The sequence below is a fragment of the Aspergillus novofumigatus genome (assembly GCF_002847465.1).
Source record: "Aspergillus novofumigatus IBT 16806 chromosome Unknown P174scaffold_1, whole genome shotgun sequence".
In the NCBI taxonomy this organism is placed as follows: domain Eukaryota; kingdom Fungi; phylum Ascomycota; class Eurotiomycetes; order Eurotiales; family Aspergillaceae; genus Aspergillus; species Aspergillus novofumigatus.
Window position 1 is genome coordinate 3,129,142 of NW_020194274.1, and position 21,351 is coordinate 3,150,492.

The 21,351-nt window shown below is 52.4% G+C and overlaps 9 protein-coding genes across 9 annotated transcripts; 3 read left to right on the plus strand and 6 right to left on the minus strand.

Moving 5' to 3' along the window:
- Positions 1 to 90: 90 nt before the first annotated feature.
- P174DRAFT_447535 (Rad4 family protein) lies at positions 91 to 2,972 on the plus strand (the record flags this gene model as incomplete). Its single annotated transcript, XM_024828672.1, has 2 exons — positions 91 to 2,781; positions 2,829 to 2,972. The coding sequence occupies exons 1-2, from the start codon at positions 214 to 216 to the stop codon at positions 2,970 to 2,972; spliced, it is 2,712 nt and encodes a 903-aa protein (XP_024687565.1). The 5' UTR covers positions 91 to 213.
- Positions 2,973 to 3,139: 167 nt separating this feature from the next.
- On the minus strand, positions 3,140 to 5,089 carry P174DRAFT_437409 (uncharacterized protein). The gene is made up of 2 exons (XM_024826298.1): positions 4,835 to 5,089; positions 3,140 to 4,771 (listed from the first exon to the last, which is right to left on the minus strand). The coding sequence occupies exons 1-2, from the start codon at positions 5,069 to 5,071 to the stop codon at positions 3,230 to 3,232; spliced, it is 1,779 nt and encodes a 592-aa protein (XP_024687566.1). The 5' UTR covers positions 5,072 to 5,089; the 3' UTR covers positions 3,140 to 3,229.
- Positions 5,090 to 5,822: 733 nt separating this feature from the next.
- Positions 5,823 to 6,964, plus strand: P174DRAFT_509093 (HD domain-containing protein). Its single transcript, XM_024831518.1, has 2 exons — positions 5,823 to 6,050; positions 6,114 to 6,964. The coding sequence occupies exons 1-2, from the start codon at positions 6,005 to 6,007 to the stop codon at positions 6,746 to 6,748; spliced, it is 681 nt and encodes a 226-aa protein (XP_024687567.1). The 5' UTR covers positions 5,823 to 6,004; the 3' UTR covers positions 6,749 to 6,964.
- On the minus strand, positions 6,926 to 7,838 carry P174DRAFT_447538 (HIT family protein). Its single transcript, XM_024828673.1, has 2 exons — positions 7,578 to 7,838; positions 6,926 to 7,522 (listed from the first exon to the last, which is right to left on the minus strand). Exons 1-2 carry the CDS (start codon positions 7,662 to 7,664, stop codon positions 7,019 to 7,021), a joined length of 591 nt encoding a protein of 196 aa, XP_024687568.1. The 5' UTR covers positions 7,665 to 7,838; the 3' UTR covers positions 6,926 to 7,018.
- Positions 7,839 to 7,935: 97 nt separating this feature from the next.
- On the minus strand, positions 7,936 to 9,701 carry P174DRAFT_437412 (Mob1 family protein). The gene is made up of 4 exons (XM_024826299.1): positions 9,397 to 9,701; positions 9,046 to 9,327; positions 8,276 to 8,959; positions 7,936 to 8,237 (listed from the first exon to the last, which is right to left on the minus strand). Exons 1-4 carry the CDS (start codon positions 9,628 to 9,630, stop codon positions 8,064 to 8,066), a joined length of 1,374 nt encoding a protein of 457 aa, XP_024687569.1. The 5' UTR covers positions 9,631 to 9,701; the 3' UTR covers positions 7,936 to 8,063.
- A 111-nt stretch (positions 9,702 to 9,812) lies between these two features.
- On the plus strand, positions 9,813 to 11,952 carry P174DRAFT_400011 (CobW family GTP-binding protein). Its single transcript, XM_024823887.1, has 6 exons — positions 9,813 to 10,123; positions 10,176 to 10,259; positions 10,310 to 10,321; positions 10,374 to 10,470; positions 10,527 to 11,049; positions 11,115 to 11,952. Exons 1-6 carry the CDS (start codon positions 9,970 to 9,972, stop codon positions 11,463 to 11,465), a joined length of 1,221 nt encoding a protein of 406 aa, XP_024687570.1. The 5' UTR covers positions 9,813 to 9,969; the 3' UTR covers positions 11,466 to 11,952.
- On the minus strand, positions 11,692 to 12,207 carry P174DRAFT_509096 (uncharacterized protein). Its single transcript, XM_024831519.1, has 2 exons — positions 12,014 to 12,207; positions 11,692 to 11,942 (listed from the first exon to the last, which is right to left on the minus strand). The coding sequence occupies exons 1-2, from the start codon at positions 12,084 to 12,086 to the stop codon at positions 11,821 to 11,823; spliced, it is 195 nt and encodes a 64-aa protein (XP_024687571.1). The 5' UTR covers positions 12,087 to 12,207; the 3' UTR covers positions 11,692 to 11,820.
- On the minus strand, positions 12,165 to 14,963 carry P174DRAFT_456576 (protein kinase family protein; the record flags this gene model as incomplete). Its single annotated transcript, XM_024829445.1, has 5 exons — positions 12,165 to 12,207; positions 12,280 to 13,502; positions 13,535 to 13,734; positions 13,761 to 14,606; positions 14,627 to 14,963. The coding sequence occupies 5 exons, from the start codon at positions 14,961 to 14,963 to the stop codon at positions 12,165 to 12,167; spliced, it is 2,649 nt and encodes an 882-aa protein (XP_024687572.1).
- A 2,588-nt stretch (positions 14,964 to 17,551) lies between these two features.
- On the minus strand, positions 17,552 to 21,004 carry P174DRAFT_363507 (endopeptidase La; the record flags this gene model as incomplete). Its single annotated transcript, XM_024821929.1, has 3 exons — positions 17,552 to 17,707; positions 17,768 to 17,985; positions 18,049 to 21,004. 3 exons carry the CDS (start codon positions 21,002 to 21,004, stop codon positions 17,552 to 17,554), a joined length of 3,330 nt encoding a protein of 1,109 aa, XP_024687573.1.
- Between the last annotated feature and the right edge of the window lie 347 nt (positions 21,005 to 21,351).

Genomic DNA, 21,351 nt, shown 5'->3' on the forward strand with positions numbered 1-21,351 from the left:
TACACTAATCCGTAGTTATCGTCTATCGAAATGAAGGATATGGATCCATTTGGAGAATGTGGAGATCTTTATGGGTTTCCTTCCGTCATTCATCCTCGGTTGTTCCAGCCGTCTCCACGCCGTTCTTTTATCTTTCGAGATTTCCGAACCAATCTCATCATCTTTTGTTGATATTTTACCATTTTGCAACCTTAGTCTTCACGGCTCCCTCGCATGCCACCCTTCGTTCCCCGTAAGCGTGTCTCTTCCGAGGATCCGCCCACGGCCAAGCGTCAGAATGCCACCTCCATCGTGGAGATCGCAGACTTTGACGAAGACTCTGACTCCGATTCATCCTTAAGTGATGCGCCTAGCTTGGACGACAAACCCCATGCGAAAAGGGACCTTCAGAAACAGAAGAAACAAGCCTCCGATGGCTCCGAATCCGCGTCCGAGGCTGAGTCCGACGACGACGATGACGAGGTGGATTGGGAGGACGCGATGGACTCCAAATTCACCTCTACGTCGGTCTCGACGCCGGCTCCTGCTGTGCAAGATCTCGAATTGACATTGGACAAGAATGAGGTACATCTGGCTGATATCGCAGTTGGGAAGAAGGGTCAGGGTCCATCCAAGATCGAGCGCCAAATCCGCATCGCCACCCATTGTCTACACGTCCAATTCCTGCTCTACCACAACGCCGTGCGCAACGCCTGGGCAAACGATACCAAAGTCCACGAGATACTACGTCAAAAGCTCCCTGCTGGAATTCACAAGGAGGTCAAGAGATGGCGCATCGCCTCCGGTCTCGCTCCTCCCGAGAAGAAGCCCGAGATAAAGTCCCAGAAAAAGAAAGGCAAAACTCGGAAATCAGATCGGGATTGGAGTGAGGGCTCATCGCGCGTAGAGCCTGGGAAGCCTGATATGAGTCGCGGAGATCCCATCATCTCATTACTCAGAATATTGGCCGCTTACTGGAGAAAGCAATTCAAGATTACCGCGCCGGGACTACGAAAGGGTGGTTATCGGCCAATGGCTCACCTGGAAGCGGAAATATCTTCTTTCCAGAAAGACGAACACGATCCTGAGAGACATGGGGAGCGAATACGGGATATAGAAGAGTTCCGTACTGCAGCAGAGCGAATGGAGGGCTCTCGAGATCTCGGGGCTCAACTGTTCACCGCGCTGGTCCGCGCTCTGGGGGTGGAAGCCCGTCTGGTCGCCAATCTGCAGCCCCTTGGATTTGGCTGGACCAAAGTGGAGGTTTACACGCCGAGACCTAAAGTGGAGGAAGGGTCCATTGAGGAGAATGGGCAGTCTGAGCCTATAGTTGGTCTAGAAACCGACAGTAGTGACTCAGAGACCGCTCCCCCCCATAAGTACAATCCCAAAAAATACGACAAGGACCTTCCCTTTCCCATCTATTGGACTGAGGTAGCCTCGCCCATCACGCACGAGATAATTCCTGTTGATCCCCTGATACTGTCGAATCCTGTGGCAACAACTCCAGAGCTGCAGGCTGCGTTTGAGCCCCGTGGGGCCAAAGCTGAGAAGGTCAAGCAGGTCATATGCTACGTTGTTGCGTACTCTTCCGACAAGACTGCTAAGGATGTTACGACACGCTACCTCCGTCGTCGAACCTGGCCAGGCAAGACCAAGGGCTATCGCATACCAGTCGAGAGAATTCCGGTACCAGGCCGGAAGAGAAAGTTCTTCGAGTATGACTGGTTTCGGACCATTTTGCGGGTGTATGAGCGCCCTGAGAAGAATCGCACGAAAGTCGATGAGGTCGAAGACGCCACAGACCTGCGCCCTAACCAGCCTGAGAAAAAACAGGTTAAGGAAGGGGACACGCTGCAGAGCCTTCGTTCGTCGACTGAATTCGTCCTGGAGCGATTTCTGCGCCGTGAAGAAGCTCTTCGACCTGGAGCCCAGCCTGTCCGCACGTTTGTGAGCGGCAAGGGCGACAAGGCCAAAGAAGAGAAGGTATACCGGCGAGCAGATGTCCTCAAGTGCCTATCCGCCGAGAGCTGGCACAAGGAAGGACGCCAGATAAAGATGGGCGAAGCCCCGCTGAAACTGGTGCCGATCCGCGCCGTCACCCTTCTCCGGAAGCGTGAAGTCGACGAGATGGAACGCGAGACGGGCGAGAAGCCCAAGCAAGGCTTATATGCCAAGTACCAGACCGAATACATAATACCACCACCAATTCGCGACGGCATCATCCCTAAAAACGAATACGGCAACATCGACTGCTTCGTGCCCAGCATGGTACCCCGCGGTGCCGTCCACATTCCGTGGCCAGGCACAGTACGCATCTGCAAGAAGCTCGGCATCGACTACGCGGAAGCCGTCACAGGCTTCGAGTTCGGGTCCAAGATGGCCGTCCCCGTCATCCAGGGCGTGGTTGTAGCCTCCGAGAACGAAGATCTCGTCAAGGACGCCTGGCGCGCCGAAGACGCCGAGAAACGGAAGAAGGAGCAGCTCAAGGCTGAGAAACGCATCCTACAGACATGGCGCAAGTTCCTCTTCGGGCTGCGCATCGCGGAGCGCGTTCGTGAGGAGTACGGAGCCGACGACGAAGACATGGAGCGCGAATCTCATAACCCATTCGCAAGCCGACACGCACGAAGTCAAGCCCGTCCACCTCCTGTTCCGGAGGCCTTGCACGAGTGGCCCGGTGAACCTGCTGACCGTGGCGGTGGCTTCCTTCTCCCCGGTGAAGACGACGGTGACGACGGCGACCTGGTCGTTGAGGATCACCATCCGCGCCAGGCTCGTTCAGCGCAACAAACGGAAGCTGTAAGTGAGGATGAGGTGGGGCCCGGTCACGATGCGATTAGCATCAGCTCCGATGGGGCGACGATCTCTCGTCTCCGCAGCAGATATCGGATTCTGGAGAGGACGAGCCGTCGGCGTCTACTTCCGAATATGAGCCACCCTCGACGCGCAGGCGCACTCGGAATCCGGGTCGAAGTACAAGGGGCAAATAATCATCATAATGAATTTCACATGGGTACGGTCAGGTGTTTTATGCAGATAAATACTGCTTTGGGATACACGGTACTGCGTGGGACTATGGGATGGATGCACAGGATGACTTATGGACAATTACTCTACCGTACGATGAACACGAATGAATTAATGATCTACATTCCGCGAGGAAACCTTATATACATTCACGCATATATGCACACCACCAACGTGAACCAGCTTGGACAAGGTAAGATTCACAAATAAATGGGAGGCATCATACCCTTCTCCGCCCACGAGCAGACGGGGACGCAATCAGGTCCATCTCCTCAAGATCCCCAACCGAGTCCTCATCTGCATCCGGATCAAACTCCTCCAATGGCGTCACATGCACCGCCGGCGAGGCAATAGGACTATGCGCGACGCGCGGCCGTGATTTGAACACGCTATTGTAGTCCGCCTCCTCCTCGAACAGCTGGTCCCGCGGAGTCGACGCCCGAGTCTGCGACTGTTTCTCGGGCGTTTCGAACTGGTTGACGGGAAGGGAGACACGCGACTTGCGCGAGCGACGAGGCTGCTGTGGGGGGCGGCTGCTCGGGGGCGGAAGTAGCGACATGGATTTGCGGGTGCGTTCGACGAGAGTGAACGTGTTGAGGCGAGGGTCGTGTTTGGGTTCGATGTCTGGATCCGGGGTGATTTGAACGATAGGCGAGCTTGTTCGGGTTGACAGGTTGTCTGGTGAGGGGACGGCCTCGTTTTCATTCAATTCTTTACAGTAGGAAGGTCTGGAGTATTGTGAAACCGAGGATTTGGCTGATTCAGCGTCGGAGGGTATTGTGATGGTTGGTTCCATGGCAGGGACACGTAGTGGAGGAGCCGCTCGTCCAGAAGAACGAGGCTTACCGTCGATGCGGGAAAGAGCTTCATTCATCGACTGTAGAAGGGCCTGGTCGTCTTGTCGGGGAGCAGCTCGGGCCAGCGGCTGGCGAACGACTTTCGAGATGCTAGTCACGCTGAGAGCCTGGTGATCCTTGAAGGCCAGTGGCGCCTTTTTTGCTGCATTTCCCGACGCCTGAGACCCAGCGCCATCTTTCTCGCGCATGGAGCTGGCAACCTCGCGCCATTTCTGCAACCGATTGCGCTGACGCGCGATGCGGGACTCCAAGTCAACCAGTAGGTCGGGCGTCGCGCTGACGGTCAGATCCTCCACGGTCGTCTCGTTTGCCTTGGACCATGCTGTTTCAAACGGCAGCTCTAAGAAGGCATCACTGCTACTGCGAGCGCCGCCCTGAAGCAGGGTATCAGCCCACTCCTCGCTACCCATCCAATTCTCTTTCAGCTCGCGTGATAATGCATCAAGGTTGGCGACATCCTTGGGAATATCAGGCGGACCCTCTTTTGACCGATCGTCGAGCTGAGTCTTCTTGCTGTCCAGGAGCTGAGAGAACTTCTCATGAACGTCCATAATCCGGGACCGACGTTCACCCATTGTGGCCAGAGAGACACGATGGACAAGAATCAGCGGCAGCATCAGCTGATACTCATCCGGAGCGATGCCCTTAGCCATAGACAATCTCATGGCTGGGTTTGGCAGACCGTCCATCGACGAAGCCAGGACCTTGCGCAAGACGGCGGTGGAGAAGACGGCCAAGAGCTCATCGACCTTCTCCCCTTTGCAATCGTCCAACATGGACTTGCGAAAGATAGTTTCTCTGCCGAGATCGCCATTCTTCTTCAGATCGGAAAGTACTCGAGATAGAGCGGCACGAAGATTGACCGATTGGAGTGGCTCCAACGGAGGGTAGAAAGGACGGAGTTTCTAGCAATGGTAGCTGGTCAGATTCATACGCGTAGTAAACGATGGTTGCAAATAATCACATACATCGTGAGCAAGTTTAGGATCCCAGAGGGCTACCAGGTGATACAGAGCCCATTCGACCGCTCTAATACGCTGGCGCTGGTTCTGCGATGAAGGCGAAAGAGAGCGGACAGTAATGTCAGGCCAGTCGGGTTGACGGTCAAGTTGTAGCAGCTTCAAATTGCGAATGAAGACGCATGTGTGTGATTGGTGAGCCCACTCAAGAGTTTTGGGCCGGGGAGGTTGTTTCGAAGACTGCATGGTGGATGCGTGCAGATGATATGGGGGAATAATGTCAACAAAGCTTCCACGGTCCGAAGATCCAGCATAGACAGACTATGGAGAGCTCCACTATTACGGCGTCGTCTCTGAACCGGGAAGGGCACAAGTCATCCATTAACACACCATTTGCATATCACTATTTACTACAACATAGTATTCATTTCCCAGAGCTAATACCGGTCATTCCGTCCCTTAGCGATACTGGAGCTTCAATATGGGAATAGCATGGTGGAATCACGTGAATCAGATCCTCAAATGTTCGTGTTTGGAAGCAGAAGAACGTATCACCATCCGCAATCGTTTCTACTAGCTTATTCATATCAGATCCTGCGTCTTAAGGTATCTTGTCTCCAATGGCTATTCATGGATCGAATCAGTCTGATAGTCTGATGATTGCCCAATTCTTATAGAGACACCTCACTATAAGGCTGGCTTGTTTATCTGCGCGATAAGCTGTTTGCATGGTTTGCACTGGAGACCCAATCAGTAGCATCACAATTAACACGACTGATGACGATTGACTTCAATAGATAGAAGGTTGGTTTATAGAACTGACAGGCAAGTATCAAAGGAGGACTGTAACAAAGCTCGGTGATAATTTTCCATAACCATTAATATTGCTTGTGGCTGCTGCACTATCTGCTTGTTCCCCCTCCTACCAAGTTGGCGGTGATAAGAAAGAGGCTCTCATCTCCTTTCTCTCCCCGCAGAGATCTTCCCTTTTCTTTCCCTCATCTCATTCAGTCCAACTTTTTAATCTTCATCACTGCAGTCCCTTCTATTCTCATATATCCCATTGCGCTGCGCATTATTTCACAGTCTCTCTTTTAATATTTCAGATCACCCAGTCTCTGAATTAGCTGTATCTCTCCACTCAAGTCGTTACCAGCGTACCCCTCATCAAACAGCATCATGGGTTCCGACGCGCCTTCCGACCCTCTCTGGACCACTCAGTCAGGTATGATCTACCCCGTCACTCCAATGCTAATGTCCCTGATTTGATGGTTCTAATTGCCTGTAGTTTTGTCCACACTGCCTCACCCTCCCGAAGAAAACTCCGCCTCTCCCATACCATTTTTCCACCTCCTCGAACGTCTAAAGACAACTAAGCGCGAAGGCTGGCGTCGCTTTGGCATCAGTACCGGAGAATCGATTTCTGACCACATGTACCGCATGTCAATAATGACCATGCTTGCACCTCCTGCACTTGCCTCCCGCCTTAACCTGCCCCACTGCATGAAGATGGCGCTTATCCATGACATGGCCGAGTCGATTGTTGGCGACATCACCCCCGTGGACAAGGTCAACAAGACCGAAAAGGCGCGCCGAGAGGCCGAAGTGATGGACTACATTGCGAAAAACCTGCTTGGCGGTGTACCTGGAGGCATGTTGACGGGCGAGGAGATTCTGAAGGTCTTCAACGAATACGAAGCGAACGAAACCCTTGAGGCGCATTTTGTGCACGACGTCGATAAGATGGAGCTATTGCTGCAGATGCTCGAGTACGAGCGCACCCACAAGGTTGACCTTTCGGAGTTCTGTCATGTTGCCGGTCGTATCCAGCTGGACGAGGTCAAGGAATGGGCGGCCACTGTTCTCAAGGAGCGGGAGGCTTTCTGGAAGGGAATGGCTGCGAACACAAACGGTACAGCATAGAACACTTATCGCAGGAGGCAGGAAGGTTGAGTCTATTCGTACTTTGCGTCATTCTTTACATTTTCAGTTTGGGCCATCATCCACCGAACCCGGTGGAGGCGTTTGGGTTGGCATTCTAGAATTAGATCGGATAGTGTGTGATAGCATGGGTCTAGGTATGAGCCATATGGGTATCATGACATTCAACGAGGCACGGTTTATAGCTCCTAATAGCATCTAGTATGTATTCTTCATGTATGTTATAGAACCAGCTATAAGCCACCGCCATGATCACTTCACAACCTCCCTCTCCATCCTCTCCATCTCCCTCGCCAACATCTCCGCCTCAGCCTCCATCTCCTCCATACTCCTCGGCGACCGCCCCTCATTATCAACCGCAGGGAACTTCGCCCTCGGCATCCTCTCCCCCTCCTTCCCCTCCCCAAACGCCCGCCTCAGATCCCCCTCCTCTCCATCCAACAAACCATACACCGCATCCATCCCGCCCCGATGGTCCAGATCCGCCCGTTTCCGCGGGATGATGTGCGCATGCACATGCGCCACGCTCTGCCCCGCCTCCGGCCCATCCTGCACAGCAATATTTAGACTCGACGCGCCGTACACGCGCTCAACCATCTTGCCGACCCGCTGCACGGTGAGGAAGAGATCGCTCGTTTCGGCGGCCGTCAGGTCCGCGACGCGGGGAACGCGCCGGCGCGGGGAAACGAGGACGTGGCCCGGGAGGATGGGTTTGAGGTTTACGAGGGCGAAGGAGAGCGGGGTGAGGTGGAAGACCTTATGTGCTGTTAGACTGATAATCTGCTGGTGAGGGGTGGGGAGGGTACTTTACCTGGGATGTGACGAGGAATGGGCCAAAGTAGATCTGGGCGCCTTTGAGGGCGGCGGACATGGCGGGGACGGGGTCTCGGACGGACATGAAATTTTTATTTTATTTTTTTTTTATCGGTTGGAAATGGGCTGATCAGGAATTAAGGATAAGCTTGCGGGGGAGTAAGAGGGATCCCATCCGAGAGTGGATGTTTTGGTGGTTCAGGTCACTTATGATGCGGAGTCGAGTCGGAGAAGCTGTGCGGGACCTGGCTTGATAGCGGGCACCGGCTGGCTGAGCGTTATCAAGGCCTTCCCCATGAGGAGGTATACAAATACTACCACAGACAGCGAGGCTATTGCTGACGGCACTCTGCAAATAATGGGTATCATTAATTTCTAGGCAGCCTCAATTGTATATTACATGTCGATTGAGCCTCCATCTGGCTCAATTGAGTGTGGGAATAATCGCATCATAGCGATGAATAAGCCTCGAACAAACATGACCTCAAGCCTCCTTGGCTGGCTCCGTCGCTGACTCGGGCTCCTGCTCAGTTGTCGTATGAGATTCAGGCTCTTGCTGGGTCTGCTCAGTGGATGCTTCCTCTACAGGCGACGGCGTTTTCTCTTCGCTTGCTTCTGTGCTGTCTTCTGTACTGGCTTGGGTCTCTGCTTGCGACTCCTCGGCTTTGGGGCTTCCGGTTCCTCAGGTGGCTGGACGGCTTCCGGCTCATCCTTTGCTGCTGCTTCTGTATTCGTATCTGAGGGCTTCCCCTCTTCGTCCTCTTGCACCTCTTCAACAGTAACCTGCGACTCGGCCGGGTCTGGCCCGGGTGCATCGGCAGCTTCCTTCTGCTCCTCACTTGCAACCTCTTCTGCAGGCTGTGGTTCAGACTCAACTTCGGGTACAGCCTCAGCAGATTTTTCATCCTTTGACTCCATCACAGGCTCCGCTTTCTGCTGCTCTTCTGATTCCTCCGCTCCCTCACTGATCGTCGTAACCCGAGAACTGATGGACGCGCTATTCTTGTGGCGCCGGGTGGTTGCACCGGTGCTAATGGACGAAGGCTCAATGTTCTCCAGCGGGTCCTCGCTGTCCTTTCGTAGAATCGTCATCCGACGGTTGTCCGCCTGTTCCAGCATTGACTGATTGGCATCGAGTCCCTCCGCTTCAGCAGGCACCGTGTAATTGTCTTCGGGAATAAGCTTGTACATATCGCACACCGTCTTGAAAAATATGTACAGCCCATCATTACCCTCAACCTGCCAGAACACATCCCGGTGTTGGAACCAGGCATGGGCGAAGATGCGATACAGTCTACGGAATATGTTGGTCAGGTACCTCAGACTCGCCTGCGCGCCACCGCCTGCCTCGGAACCCAACGTAAGACGACTAGGAAAATGCTTTGGAGATGTGAGGATGTTCGTGGCCCAATCGAGCGTATGGCAGCAGTAGTCGATCGCGCAGCAGGATTTGGGGGGTCATGGACGGCGCAAAGATACTGCCACTCGGATGCACGCATCTCAGGACACGTTTGCGCGGAGCAGGGCGGATCTTCGGCGAAGAAAGCAACGATCAGGTTATTCACTTTCATGGTGAGGAAACGACAGAGTTCGTAGAGCCAGAGGGACCTGTCCACCCCCTCGGGCGGTTCCGCAAGCTGTATCGCGACATCCCGACTGATAGGCACGACGGTCTCAGATCCCTCCGGTCGGGTGAAGTGGTTGTAGAGCGCTTTCAGGTGTTCTTGGAGCTGGAACGGAGAGTCGAGCTGTTGGACAACAGAGGGCCTGTTTAGCGAAGGTAAACACCTTTGACTTGCTTGTTGACATGAGCTCACCTGCGACAAAGGAATCAATGGAGGACCGACAGCCATATCCGCTGCATTAGTTCCTGGTCGGATCCTCCGAGAAGAAGCATTATCATTGCCCTTTGAAGCTGCCAGAAATTCTTGCGTCTCTTTCCCAAACGAATCGCCGACCGAGGGTGACTTGGGCCCAATCTGTACCTCCGTGAACGGGGGAGGACTAGGTAAGCGCGGCGAGCTGGACGGCGACGCCCCAGCAGCAGCCATGATGAAGATGAAGAAGAAATGAAAATATAAAAAAAAAAACTAAATCCACGGCCTGTCACTGTAAAGACGGCGGCCACCAGACACTGATGCTGGTGATGATTGACGGAGAGCTACTGCTGCGGAGCTCGATGGCCGAGACCAACGCCAGGATCCTTAGGCTCCAAGGCTCTAAGGCTACCGTAGCCCGAAGCCCATGACCGGGGAAGCCCTGAGCCCTAATTGCTGCCTCCGCTCCAGGAACAGACGTCATTCTTCCCCGCAGGAATAAGGTACGTTGATCAATTCATAGTTCATAGACGGGGTCTCATTAGAGTGAGACTTTCATCGCAAACTCAAACCATGCCGGCAGATATTATTGATGATGATGATGCTCCCCCAGAGCTCGTGGATGTGTCCACCCTGCCGTACTCAGAAAAGCCCAATATTTCCACGACACCATCTACAACCTTAGACACGCCGGCACAGGATCGCGTGCCTATCACTCTGGTAACGGGTATAACTTTATCAGAAATGAATTTCTTGTGCTTGAGACTCACAACGACAAGGTTATCTCGGTGCGGGCAAGACTACCTTGCTTAATTACATCTTGAGTGAGAAACATGGCAAAAAGATAGCGGTGATCATGAACGGTTTGTTGTCCAGGACCCTGTGAAGAAACATGACTGATATGTATTTCTAGAGTTCGGGGACTGTAAGTTGGCGCGGCATGTCACAATTCAGCTATTAAACTAATTCAACTCCAGCTACGGACATCGAAAAGCCATTAACGGTCAACCAGAACGGCCAAGAGGTCACGGAGTGGATGGAAGTCGGAAACGGCTGCATCTGCTGCTCCGTCAAGTAAGCACTGCTCCCCCACGCTCTCAAGACGACGTGACTGAGCAGCTGGCCGCCAGAGACTCGGGCGTCATGGCCATCGAGTCACTCATGGAGCGTCGGGGAACATTCGACTACATCCTCCTAGAGACAACGGGGCTCGCCGACCCGGGCAACCTCGCGCCCGTTTTCTGGGTAGACGATAACCTCGGCAGCTCCATCTACCTCGACGGAATCGTCACCCTAGTCGACGCGAAGAACATCCTCCGTCTTCTGGACGAGCCCGCGCCGGAGGAAACCGCCTCGAGCCATACCGACGGAACTGAGGACGAGAGCCATGGACACCCGGGGCCTGTGCTCTCCATGGCGCACATGCAGATCTCCCACGCAGACGTGATCATCCTGAATAAGGCGGATCTCGTCACCCAGGAGGAACTAGACCACGTCCGCTCCCGCATCCTGGCGATCAACAGCGTCGCCAAAATCCACGTCACAGATCACAGCAGGACACCACAGATTGAGGGCGTCGTGCTGGATCTCCATGCATACGACCACCTGGACAGCCTGGACTTTGGGGCCAAGGGACACAGTCACATCGACCCGGTAATACTAACCCTTGCCCACAGCCTTCGATTTCTCACTAGTAGTCATCTGCTGATATCCAACAGGCAATATCAACAATCGCCATAATCATACCCCCGATTCCCGCGAACAAGGTCTCACGGGTAGACGCCTGGCTCCAATCCGTTCTATGGGAATCGAAAATCCCGGTAATTGACAATACAGATACTTCTAGCCTCAATAGTTTCGAGATCCACCGTCTGAAAGGCATTCTAGCACTGCAAGACGGGTCCTGTAAGATCATCCAGGCTGTCCGGGAAGTCTTCGAGATCCGGGACTCGGAGCCAAAGACAGGCGGTGGCGGCGACTGCAAGCTCGTTCTGATCGGCCGTGGTCTGGGACAGGATGCGCAGCCGTGGCGGAGGAACTTTGAGGCGTTCCTGGAGGCTGGCCCGTAGCGCAGTGGTTACAGGCGCGACAGCCGAGCGAGTGTACACGCCGCTTGGTACAAATCATCTGCAAGACATTCTATTACCAGCTGGGAGCAACCATGCGGCAAGGCCGAGGCTACGATTGGACAGCTTTACCGAATGAGGTGGCCGCACAGCGACCCAAAGCACATAGGACAGCTCAATGCCGCCTACGTATCTGCGCCTGCATGATCCATATCTTCGCAACAAAAAGGCATCAATTAAAATTTTGATAAGATAAATACAGCTTCGTGAAAGAGAAAAATGACACGGACATCGCAAAAGTGTACAATTGGACCACTTGCAGAGGGAAAAGTATCAGATGACATCCGCCAATCGTATATCATGAGAAGATCGTAAATGAGAAGCTGGCACGGCAGGGAATAGGCGCATCTCTAAATCGCAGGTCGTACTCAGAGAGGTGGTCCTGTTCTGAGAAGAAATGTTGTTTCAACTTCCAATGCCCTGCTATCTCAAAAAAAGGTATGAGCAACAGTTGCGGTGGGTTCTATTCAATAATGGCGCAAGAGCCGTACCAACAAGAGACTGAACAGTAGAAACCAAAACTCCAGGTTCGCCTTCATCGACTTTCTGCGAGACTCGTTCCATTCGGACGAATGAAAAAAAAAAAAAAATATGTGAAGGGACGCCAACGAGGTAACTGTACAGCGCGAGCAAAAACGTGTATCAAGGGTATCGAGCACTTTGAGGCCCTGGGTCTGAGGCCTGGCTAAATCACTGGGAATAAATGCAGAGTCGCGAGAAAGGCTTTTTAGTTTCGAATATGCACCCACTGTCATACTGATGCCTAGAAATTGTCGGGGTTGCTGGGTTGATGGGCAGATGAGATTCGCTCAAATAGGGTGTTTGCTCCGCCAGGCCATGCCTTGCCTTGTTGAAAGCGGAGCGAATGGCCAACTGTGATAGTCGGTCTGTATTCAGATAGATGGGTTCTTGCTTTGGTTCACCCGATGCGGGGTTGATTGGTAAGATTGATTGCAGAAGGGATGATACGGAGTGCGTAGGCGCTTCGCTGGACCAGTTTTGCTTCTGGATATAGGGATACTCGAGGTCCACCGTCGAGGATGAATGCGGATGAGTAGACTGAGTTGTTGCTGATGAAGCAGAAGACGTATGATATTTCACCGACATTGAAGATGGTTCTCTAGTGCTGCCTGAAGAGCAGGCTGGATTTCGACTGACACCCGCCAGCTCCGCCGGGATATGGTCAATCTGGAAATGTAACGCGTTCGCTGATTGATCGCCAGGATGTGCTTGATGGATAGAATCTCCTCCGTTAGTGTGTCGTCCTCTCTCATTTGCTCCATCACGGTCGGGGGTGCGGTTGCTATGTTTGTTTTCTGGTACGCCTCTATCCGAAGAGGAGTGAGGGCGTTGGCCATGCGTCTCGGAATTTCGAGAATCAAAAGTCACCTCACAAGTCCGATTATCAGCTGCATACTCGTGCATGGAGTTTGAGTGTTCGTTTGTGGTCGGCACTTTTTCGTCGTCAAGTGACAAACTGTAACAGTCTTCGCCATGGTACGCTGGAAAGGACTCTACGCTATTGGTATATAGCCGAGACCCTGCGTCGTCCAGAGAAACTGTCCTTTCATGGAAATGACCAGGTTGATAAAATGGCCGGTTGTTTGGACCGGCAAAAGTTGCCGCTGTAGTAATGGCACGGGCATTGTATAAAGGCAACGGGCTGTTGTACAGCCCAACCCCGAGGCCTCCGTGCGGAAGATGCGTCGAGTGAAATTGCGGTGTTGTTGTTGAAAGCTCCTGTGGAAAGAAGACCAGGAGCTCCTTTGCCGAGAGCCTCTGGCGAGGAGAAGGACTCAAGCAGATCGATACTATCCTGCGATACCAATCAGGCACGTCCACCTCCTCGCCGAGCAAGAGGGGGCGAGGTTGCCGTTCAGGCTCGTCTTCCTCGGTGGCCAGCGCCCACAGAGTCATTCCTAGCTGATAAAGATCGGTTTTCACCCCGATATACATGGATATTCGCTGGTTGCTCTCGATCTTGGCAGCAATTTCGGGGGCTCCCATCCCACAGGACAGCCCCGTCTGTTGATATCAATGATTTTGGCGTTGTCATCGGCGTCCACCACGATGTTCGACAATGTGAAGTCTCCTTGCACATATCCTGACTCGTGAATCTCACCCAGGCCCTGGACGATTTGTCTCGCCCACCGCGCTCGTCGCTCCCAGGAGATTGTGCCCCGCTGCTCATACAAAATGTCAACCAATGCCCCTGCTCGGCGTAACTGATAAGTAGACCCTTGACGGCATCTCGCCGGTCGTTGACAACAATCCCTTCCACTTGAATGACGTTTGGTGAACCGTTGAGGGCATGTAGAGCATTGATCTCGTAGAGAAACTCGTCGACCGTGTCGGGACCGGGGATTTCCTTTTTGATATAGTTCTTACCATCCAGTCGGACATTGTACACGAAGCCCGACAGATGCGCCTCGAAATGCAGCTGGTATTCAGGGACAAGGCGAGCCTCCGGCAGATGGCCGATGCAAGACGTCGGAGGGTAGGGGATGATTTCGTTCACGTCTTCGGTGACGTGCACATGGAGCCGGCCATCACGCGTCTCCAATTTCAGATTCGTGACTGTGTCGTAAAACTGAATCTCTGGAAGCGACTCTCGGATGGACTCGTAGATTCGAGCACACTTGTCTCGCTGGTAGTGCAATTCCTTCAGATCCTGCTCGAGCGAATCGGGAGGAGCGCCCCGATAATCGCACGAGATGGTGACTCTGCGCCATCGGTTGGGGGCTTCGGCGTAGGTGACGAAAAATTTCTCGCGCTCCGACCGGTCACGAAAATGCATACTCAGATTCAGTATCCACCGCTTTTCCAATTCCATCTCGATCAGACCCTCCGGCAGCTGTTCGGGCACATCCGCGACCTCGGGACACAGATTCCAATCGGACATAACCTCACTGTCGTCATTCGTCGTCGCAGGTGGTTCATCTTCCTCCACCGTGGGTTCTTCCGCGTGTTCGTGCCATGGAACCTCGGGCGCGGACAATCTGGGGTCCACGGTGGGCTGTGGGGACCTGGTCCGCTGGGCGCTCAACGGGCAACGACGGTCGGCGGAAACGGCACGACGGGGCTCTGGTTCGACGGGGCTAGACGATCTCGTCGTTCCGAATCTTGTCTCTTGAATGTTGTTGAACGGGGCAGACCGACACCTACCCTGCGAGAAAGTCTGCGGGTCAGGTTATCGTGGGGTTTGGAAGAGTGGTGGGCATTGCTGTTGTTGTTTGTAGTGGAAGCAGGGTTTGCGGGAGGTGAGGAGTCACCAGAAGGTGACCGGGAGGATAAGTCGCGATCATCACGGCCCAGCAGTCTTCGAAGACCGAGTCGATGCCACATGCTCTGTTTGGGGCGAGGGTTGACCTTTTCTGGGTCAAGTAGAAAACCCAGGTGCCTCGTGGGGCTATATGAACTGTCTGCGATGGAGATGGCCATACAGATCGATTCGGCCGCTCCACTGTCGTGCAAGGAACGACTTGAACACCCCGCCAACTGGATTCCCGACGTCCATAAGAATTGAGGCCGGCACGGGGAGAAAGGACGATGGCAATCAATCTAGTCGTACTGCAGCCGATCTTTCACCTGTCTAGTCGAACAACCTGAAGATAGGAGGAGAGAGATAGAAGATAGAGAAGCAAAAGACGATTGGGAAAAGAGAAAACAAAAAATAAAAATAAAAATAAACAGAAGTAAAAAATTTTCCTGTTTTCTTTTCTATCTCGTTCCCTTGAGAAGTCGGTGAGGTTTGAATTTTGGTCGTATGAAAATTTGCTTCGTCCGTGCCAGCTTGGGCTGTGGCTGGGTTGCTGGGTTTTTTTCCCTCTTGACTGCCTAATGAGGATCGAACAATGAGGGCGAGGTAGAATGAGTCAAGGTGAAGGGCATCAGGAGTCAGGGCAATTCTTGTGGCGCGGATAGAAGAATCACGAAACTGAGTAGGTAGTCTTTGGACGGACAGATAGATAGATAGATAGATAGATACGTAGACTCGATACTTGAAGATGCAAGAGGGAAAAGATATGATAGATGGCTAATTGCCAATGGGCAACAGTTTGATGGTGGTGGTTTTGCCCTGCTTGCTGCAAGGCGTGTACTCGTTTAGGTCCAAGTCTTCTTTCTGACATCTAACTAAACTAAAGGTTAATGGTTGGAGCAGCAATATGATGGAAAATCCTGTCAAAAGCCAACTAATGATCCGTCACCCCTCCTTCCTCCTGGTTTAGTCCTTTCATTGGGAGCGTCAATTGTATGGAGTATAAAACAGGATAGCTAGCTGGCGATGTCCAGCACCACAAAGGAGCAATATACCAAAAATCAAGGACGACAAAAGAAATCCGACAGATAATTGCTGATCACCAGAAATATGTTAATCAAACCCTCTTTAAGATAGATACTAGGCTAACACTCAATAGTAAAGGCACAAATGGAATATTGAAGCTGTATGGCGGCCTGATATGTGCCTGATATATCCGTATAGTATAGAAGCGTTACGAAGGCATCATCTTTTTCTCCCCCACCGCGAATAGATAACTAAGGTATCTCGGTAAATACTAAAAATTGCAACAGCCTTGTAATTTGACCCTGGTACTCACATTCGCTTTGATAGCAAAACAATAAATTATCCCAGTGGACCTGCGTCCCTTTTCTTCTTGATGCATTAGGTAGATATTAATGCACAGCCCAAAATCTTTCTCGAAGCCTTAGTTCATCCGTTTCGGTTGGCTGTTCGGAGTATGTACGGAGTAGATACCTTAGCCTTCTCAAAGGATTGAGCGTATGATATCGGTAATCTCATGCGCTGGCTCACTACAGCGGATACTCCATCTATTCGTTGTACTTCTCCCATCTATAAGATACAGATTATAGATAATGATGATAAAAACGATGATGGTGATGGCGTTGGCCCAACCAGCATATTGCTCTATACGCATAGTGAAAGAGTCAAAAGACACCTCGACTAACCTACCTGTGCAGGTCGGTAGTAGTCTACCATAGCGGATCAACCAAGTACTTGAACAACACTGAATCCGGAAAATAAACAGAAGCAAAATGGAAAGAGAAGATGCAGAACGAGGCTGAGGTTATAATTACCGGTGTCATCTGCTAGATAAAGTACACCTAGAGTTTCAAAGTGATGCTTCCATAGAACGACCAGAACCCAGCCAATGCATCCAATCATCGCAAAAAGATATCCAACACCAATCACTTCCCTCTCCTGCTCTCGAGATTGACATCAGATGCGACTCTAAAGCCGTACTGCTTCACCAGCGGTACACAAGACCTGAAGTGCGGTGTACTACTATACCAGTACATCGGGGGCGTCATCTCAAGCCCAAAGGACCTAGAGAACCCCTCCCTCCATGCACAGCCGACTCGAGCCGATCTTATTGTCTGCGCGAGTTGAGCAGGTCAAAGAGGTTTCTTCTGATCGTCAGAAATGGCATCGGCACAGGCTCATTTTGACCAGTTCCCAGGTCCGGTTAGGAATAGTACGAGGATATTCTTTTCCGGCTTGTGAATATGATAGGTTTGTACGGTATTTTCACTGGTAGTCTTGCCTCTTCCCAGGCCAAGCTGAAAAGATCAAGAACGCACCACGTCTTCATATATACATACAGACGAAGACAGCACCTCTCCAACGAGTGGTTGAGGATGCACTGTACCGCCCACCTTTCCCATGCAACACGAATGGGACAACCCAGTCGCGAAGACCTTTTCTTGAAGAGCGGAGATGGTTTCCATGAATCCCTCTGGCCGCAGTCGGCGCCCATATTTCTCTGGTCCTAGTCCAGAAGAGACGAAGGCAGCATGCTGTATCCAAACGAGGTTTGCTTTGTAGACACCGTCAAAGCAAAATCGTTAGTCCCAACCCAAATCTACGAAACATAAACTCCGGACCCATGCTTCCCATAATGAACGCCTCAGGCATCAAAGTAATCGCAATGAACCAACGTGAGATACATAGCATAGCAGCGGCCGAATTACGTATTACGGCAACGTTGAAACCTGCTCAATGATCTCTTTCAATCATCCTCTTCGCGAGGTTCCTTCTTCGGCGTCCCTGCAAGCTGCTTCTGCCAAAGCTTATTGGCCGCGTCCCTGTCGAGCTCGGCAAAGAGAATGTTGAATACTTCCGAGTACCAGCTCACTGCATGGCCTTCAATACCGTCTTTGATGTTCTGTATATACTGTCAGCTCGAAGAGTGTACCAAGGAAGATATATTTTGGAATCTACTCACCTCCGGCAGCTCTAACCAGTCGGACATATTGTCTGCCGGGAAGATAATCTTCTTCGCACCAGCACGACGAGCAGCCACCGTCTTCTCCCGCAAGCCGCCGATACGAAGGACTTTGCCCGTCACGGTCAGTTCTCCTGTCATTGCTATTGTCGGGTCGAGAGGGTGGTCCAGGGCCAGCGAAAGAAGAGAAGTGGCCATGGTGATGCCGGCAGATGGACCTGAATCCACTTGTTAGACCTCCGTGCAAAAAGGTAAAATATGCTAGGAATTTTTCGGCTTACCATCCTTGGGAACAGCGCCTTCAGGGCAATGCATATGAAGTTTCGCCTTCTCGAAGAATTTGTTCTCCGGGAACTGCTTAGCCAAGACCGACTTTGCAAAAGAGTATGCAATCTGTGTGGATTCCTTCATCACAGGTTGCAGATTTCCTGTGATGTCGATACCAGGTCGTGACTCAGGAGTCAGAGCATTTTCCAGAATCGACTCAACGTACAGTGCGGCTCCGCCCATGCTGGTCCAGGCCAGACCCATCGTGACACCAGGGGGAAAGATGTCGTAGAGTCGGTCCGCTGTGAAGACAGGAGGACCGAGGTAATCTGTAAGGCTATCTTTGCCGATACTGAGGTGCACGCTCTCAGGGACCTTGAGCGCGAGACGTGGAGTTTCCGTTGTCGATTTTTCGGGATCGGCAGGGGGATCCTTGGGATCTCCTTCTTCGGTCTCCTTCTTCGATTCTTCCTGTGCGGCTTTACCCTCGTCAGTAAGAGCCTTGTCTTCGCCAAGAACCTCCTCGCCAAGATCCTGGACGATCTTGAAAGCCGCTTTGCGATAGACTTTCTCAATCTGCTTCTTCAAATTTCGAACACCACTCTCGCGGGCATACGATTTGATTAATTCCTCGATAGCGTCCTTCTGAAGGTTAACGTCGACATCCTTCAGACCCGTGAGTTCCCTCGCAGCAGGTGCGAGGTAGCGCTCGGCAATAGCCATCTTCTCATCCGCAACGTAACCGGACAGCTCAATGAGTTCCATGCGGTCCAACAGAGGCCGAGGAATGGTGTCTGTGACATTGGCCGTGCAAACGAAGAGAACCTTCGACAAATCGACCGGAACATCCATGTAGTGATCGAGGAAGGATGAGTTCTGTTCCGGGTCTAGAAGTTCGAGCAGGGCCGATGATGGATCGCCCTGATGACCTCGTCCGATTTTATCCACCTCATCAATCAGAATCAGAGGATTCTCGGTCTGGCATTTCTTGAGGGCTTGAATGATACGGCCGGGAAGTGCACCCACGTAGGTCCGACGATGGCCCTTGATCTCAGCAACATCTGTGAGACCTCCAACGGAGAACCGGTAATACTGCCGGTTCAGAGCTCGGGCGATCGACTTGCCGATACTGGTCTTTCCGACACCTGGGGGTCCTACAAGGCAGAGGATCTTGCCTTCCACGGTTCCCCGGAGCTTTCCAACCGCAATGAATTCAAGGATACGATCCTTAACATCCTTCAAGCCGTAGTGATCTTCGTCCAAGACAGTCATGGCATGCTTGATACCGAAGTTCTCCACGCTCTTCTGACCCCATGGAATTTGAGTCAGCCAGTCAAGGTAATTCCGAGTAACGTTGAATTCCGATGCGGCTGGCTCAAGGTGGGCCAGCTTGTTGATCTCCTCGTCAAACACCTTTTTGACAGCCTCTGGCATGGCCAATTTCGATGCCTTTTCTTTGAACTTCTCCACTAGTTTGTCTTTGCCGTCCGATTCGATACCCAACTCTCTCTTGATACCCTTCATCTGCTCCATCAGCCAGTACTCGCGTTGACGTTTCTGAATCTTCGCCTCCACATCTTTGGATATCTTAGACTGGAGTTGTGCGTTCATCAGTTCCTTCTTCAACACTACTAATGCCTTTGGAAGTCGCTCTTCAATGTTCATGATCTCCAGAACTTCTTGCATCTCATGCAGTTCTCCGGCAGAGACTGCGGCGGCAAAGTCGGCCAATTTAGCTGGCTCATCGCTGAGATTACCCGGAAACTGGTCGGTATAGAACGCGGAAATCTGGTCACGGAAGAGAGGGTTCAGACTGGCAATCTCCTTGCAGACGTTGACAATCTCACTTGTCACCGCACGGATGATAGCGCTCTTCTTGTCAAAAGGCTCCTCCGCCAAATTCTCCACATTCACCAAGCTGACGGGGTACTTGCGCAAGAAAGAAGTAGGCTCGTAGAGATCCTTTGGCGCGGGTTCGGCAACGCCCTCTTCAAAGCTTGCCACAACATCACCCCGCTTTTCGGGAGCCTTGTCCTCAGCGTTGCCAGCCTTAGTCTGTTCACCAGGAGGAAGAAGAGATGAAATCTTAATGCGACGATGAGGATAAAGGACGGCTGTCACGCCGCTGGCTTCTCCACGAAGAGGGTACGCCGCAGTAATTTGAGCGAACACTCCGACATCGTACACGTCGTCAAGATTTTCAATCACATCGCCGTCGGCATTCTCATCCTTGAATAAGAAGGCACCCACGTACGGTTGTCCTCGTTTCATCATCTCCTGGATTGCTGTTGCTACATTCGGGTCTCGGATGGTGATCGCTTTGTAGAAGCCCGGGAACAGAGGCCGCTTGGCAATGGGGATAGCCATGACCTGAGGATAGACCTCCGGAACGGATGGCTTCTGTAAAGCCCTATCCCCTGAGCCTTTCTTACCCTTCCGTCCACCATCTTCGTTCCCGCCGTTGCTCGCAGAGGATTTCGCGTCCGAAGATCCCCCTCCACTGACAGGGATGGGAGACGGATTCTCCGTAGCATCCGACTTCCCTTCTATGGCACCGTTCTCTTTCTTTGCATCTTCCTCCACACCACGTTGCTCCTCCTCCCCCACTACTTTATCTCTCCGCCGTCCAGAGCCCGATGTCGGAGCTCCCGGTTCCCTCCCTGTGGAGTCCGGGGACCTTCTCCGACTTTCAGGGGATCGGTCGCCGTCCTTCCGTTCATTCGGGTCCTTCTGCTCTTGCAGGTTTGAGTCTTCCTTCTCCTCACCCGATGGAGGCTTCTCTTTCCGTCGGATAGAGCTCGTAGAAAAGGCGCGCGGAGACAGTGAGGGCGAGCGAGAGAGGCGGGATAAACTTAAGTTCGAACGTACAGAACCATTGTTTCGAGCGAAAGGGAGTAGAGGTCGAAGGACTAACGGCCGTGGCGTCTGGTGGAGCGCGGCTCTCCAGGGGAGTGACTGGCCGCGGAGCATGCTACTGTGTGTTGAGGGACGAAAGGAGGTAGAGAAGGGGTATGCAGGAAGCTCCGTTGTATATCTATAACGAGGAGGGTAAGAGAGAAAAAGAAGCTGTAGAGTACCAAATTAATAGAAGAAGACCGGAGGAAGCATTACTCAACAGAAGCCGAGTGACACTTTCGGTAACCTGAGCAGGTGCTTTCATCATCAGCAGCACCCGGCGCATCATCGTTTCTCCGGTCGGATTCGGGGAACTTTTTCAACAGCCGACTCGAGAAGCTTCTAAGAGACCGCAAAGCTTCAGGTTCGGCAAAACTCGATTGCGATGTTCCCCTGCTTAGTAGCCGGGTCTTCTTTACATT

Coding starts and splice junctions, on each gene's coding strand:
- P174DRAFT_437409 (XM_024826298.1), bottom strand. CDS start 5,071: ATGCAGTCTTCGAAACAACCTCCCCGGCCCAAAACTCTTGAGTGGGCT. Junction 4,772..4,834: donor ATCCTAAACTTGCTCACGAT/GTATGTGATTAT, acceptor TACCATTGCTAG/AAACTCCGTCCTTTCTACCC.
- P174DRAFT_509093 (XM_024831518.1), top strand. CDS start 6,005: ATGGGTTCCGACGCGCCTTCCGACCCTCTCTGGACCACTCAGTCAG. Junction 6,051..6,113: donor TCTCTGGACCACTCAGTCAG/GTATGATCTACC, acceptor AATTGCCTGTAG/TTTTGTCCACACTGCCTCAC.
- P174DRAFT_447538 (XM_024828673.1), bottom strand. CDS start 7,664: ATGTCCGTCCGAGACCCCGTCCCCGCCATGTCCGCCGCCCTCAAAGGC. Junction 7,523..7,577: donor CATTCCTCGTCACATCCCAG/GTAAAGTACCCT, acceptor ACAGCACATAAG/GTCTTCCACCTCACCCCGCT.
- P174DRAFT_437412 (XM_024826299.1), bottom strand. CDS start 9,630: ATGGCTGCTGCTGGGGCGTCGCCGTCCAGCTCGCCGCGCTTACCTAGT. Junction 9,328..9,396: donor CATTGATTCCTTTGTCGCAG/GTGAGCTCATGT, acceptor GTTGTCCAACAG/CTCGACTCTCCGTTCCAGCT. Junction 8,238..8,275: donor CAAAGGATGAGCCGGAAGCC/GTCCAGCCACCT, acceptor CCCAAAGCCGAG/GAGTCGCAAGCAGAGACCCA.
- P174DRAFT_400011 (XM_024823887.1), top strand. CDS start 9,970: ATGCCGGCAGATATTATTGATGATGATGATGCTCCCCCAGAGCTCGTG. Junction 10,124..10,175: donor GCCTATCACTCTGGTAACGG/GTATAACTTTAT, acceptor CACAACGACAAG/GTTATCTCGGTGCGGGCAAG. Junction 10,471..10,526: donor TGCATCTGCTGCTCCGTCAA/GTAAGCACTGCT, acceptor GCTGGCCGCCAG/AGACTCGGGCGTCATGGCCA.
- P174DRAFT_509096 (XM_024831519.1), bottom strand. CDS start 12,086: ATGGAACGAGTCTCGCAGAAAGTCGATGAAGGCGAACCTGGAGTTTTG. Junction 11,943..12,013: donor TACTGTTCAGTCTCTTGTTG/GTACGGCTCTTG, acceptor TTGAGATAGCAG/GGCATTGGAAGTTGAAACAA.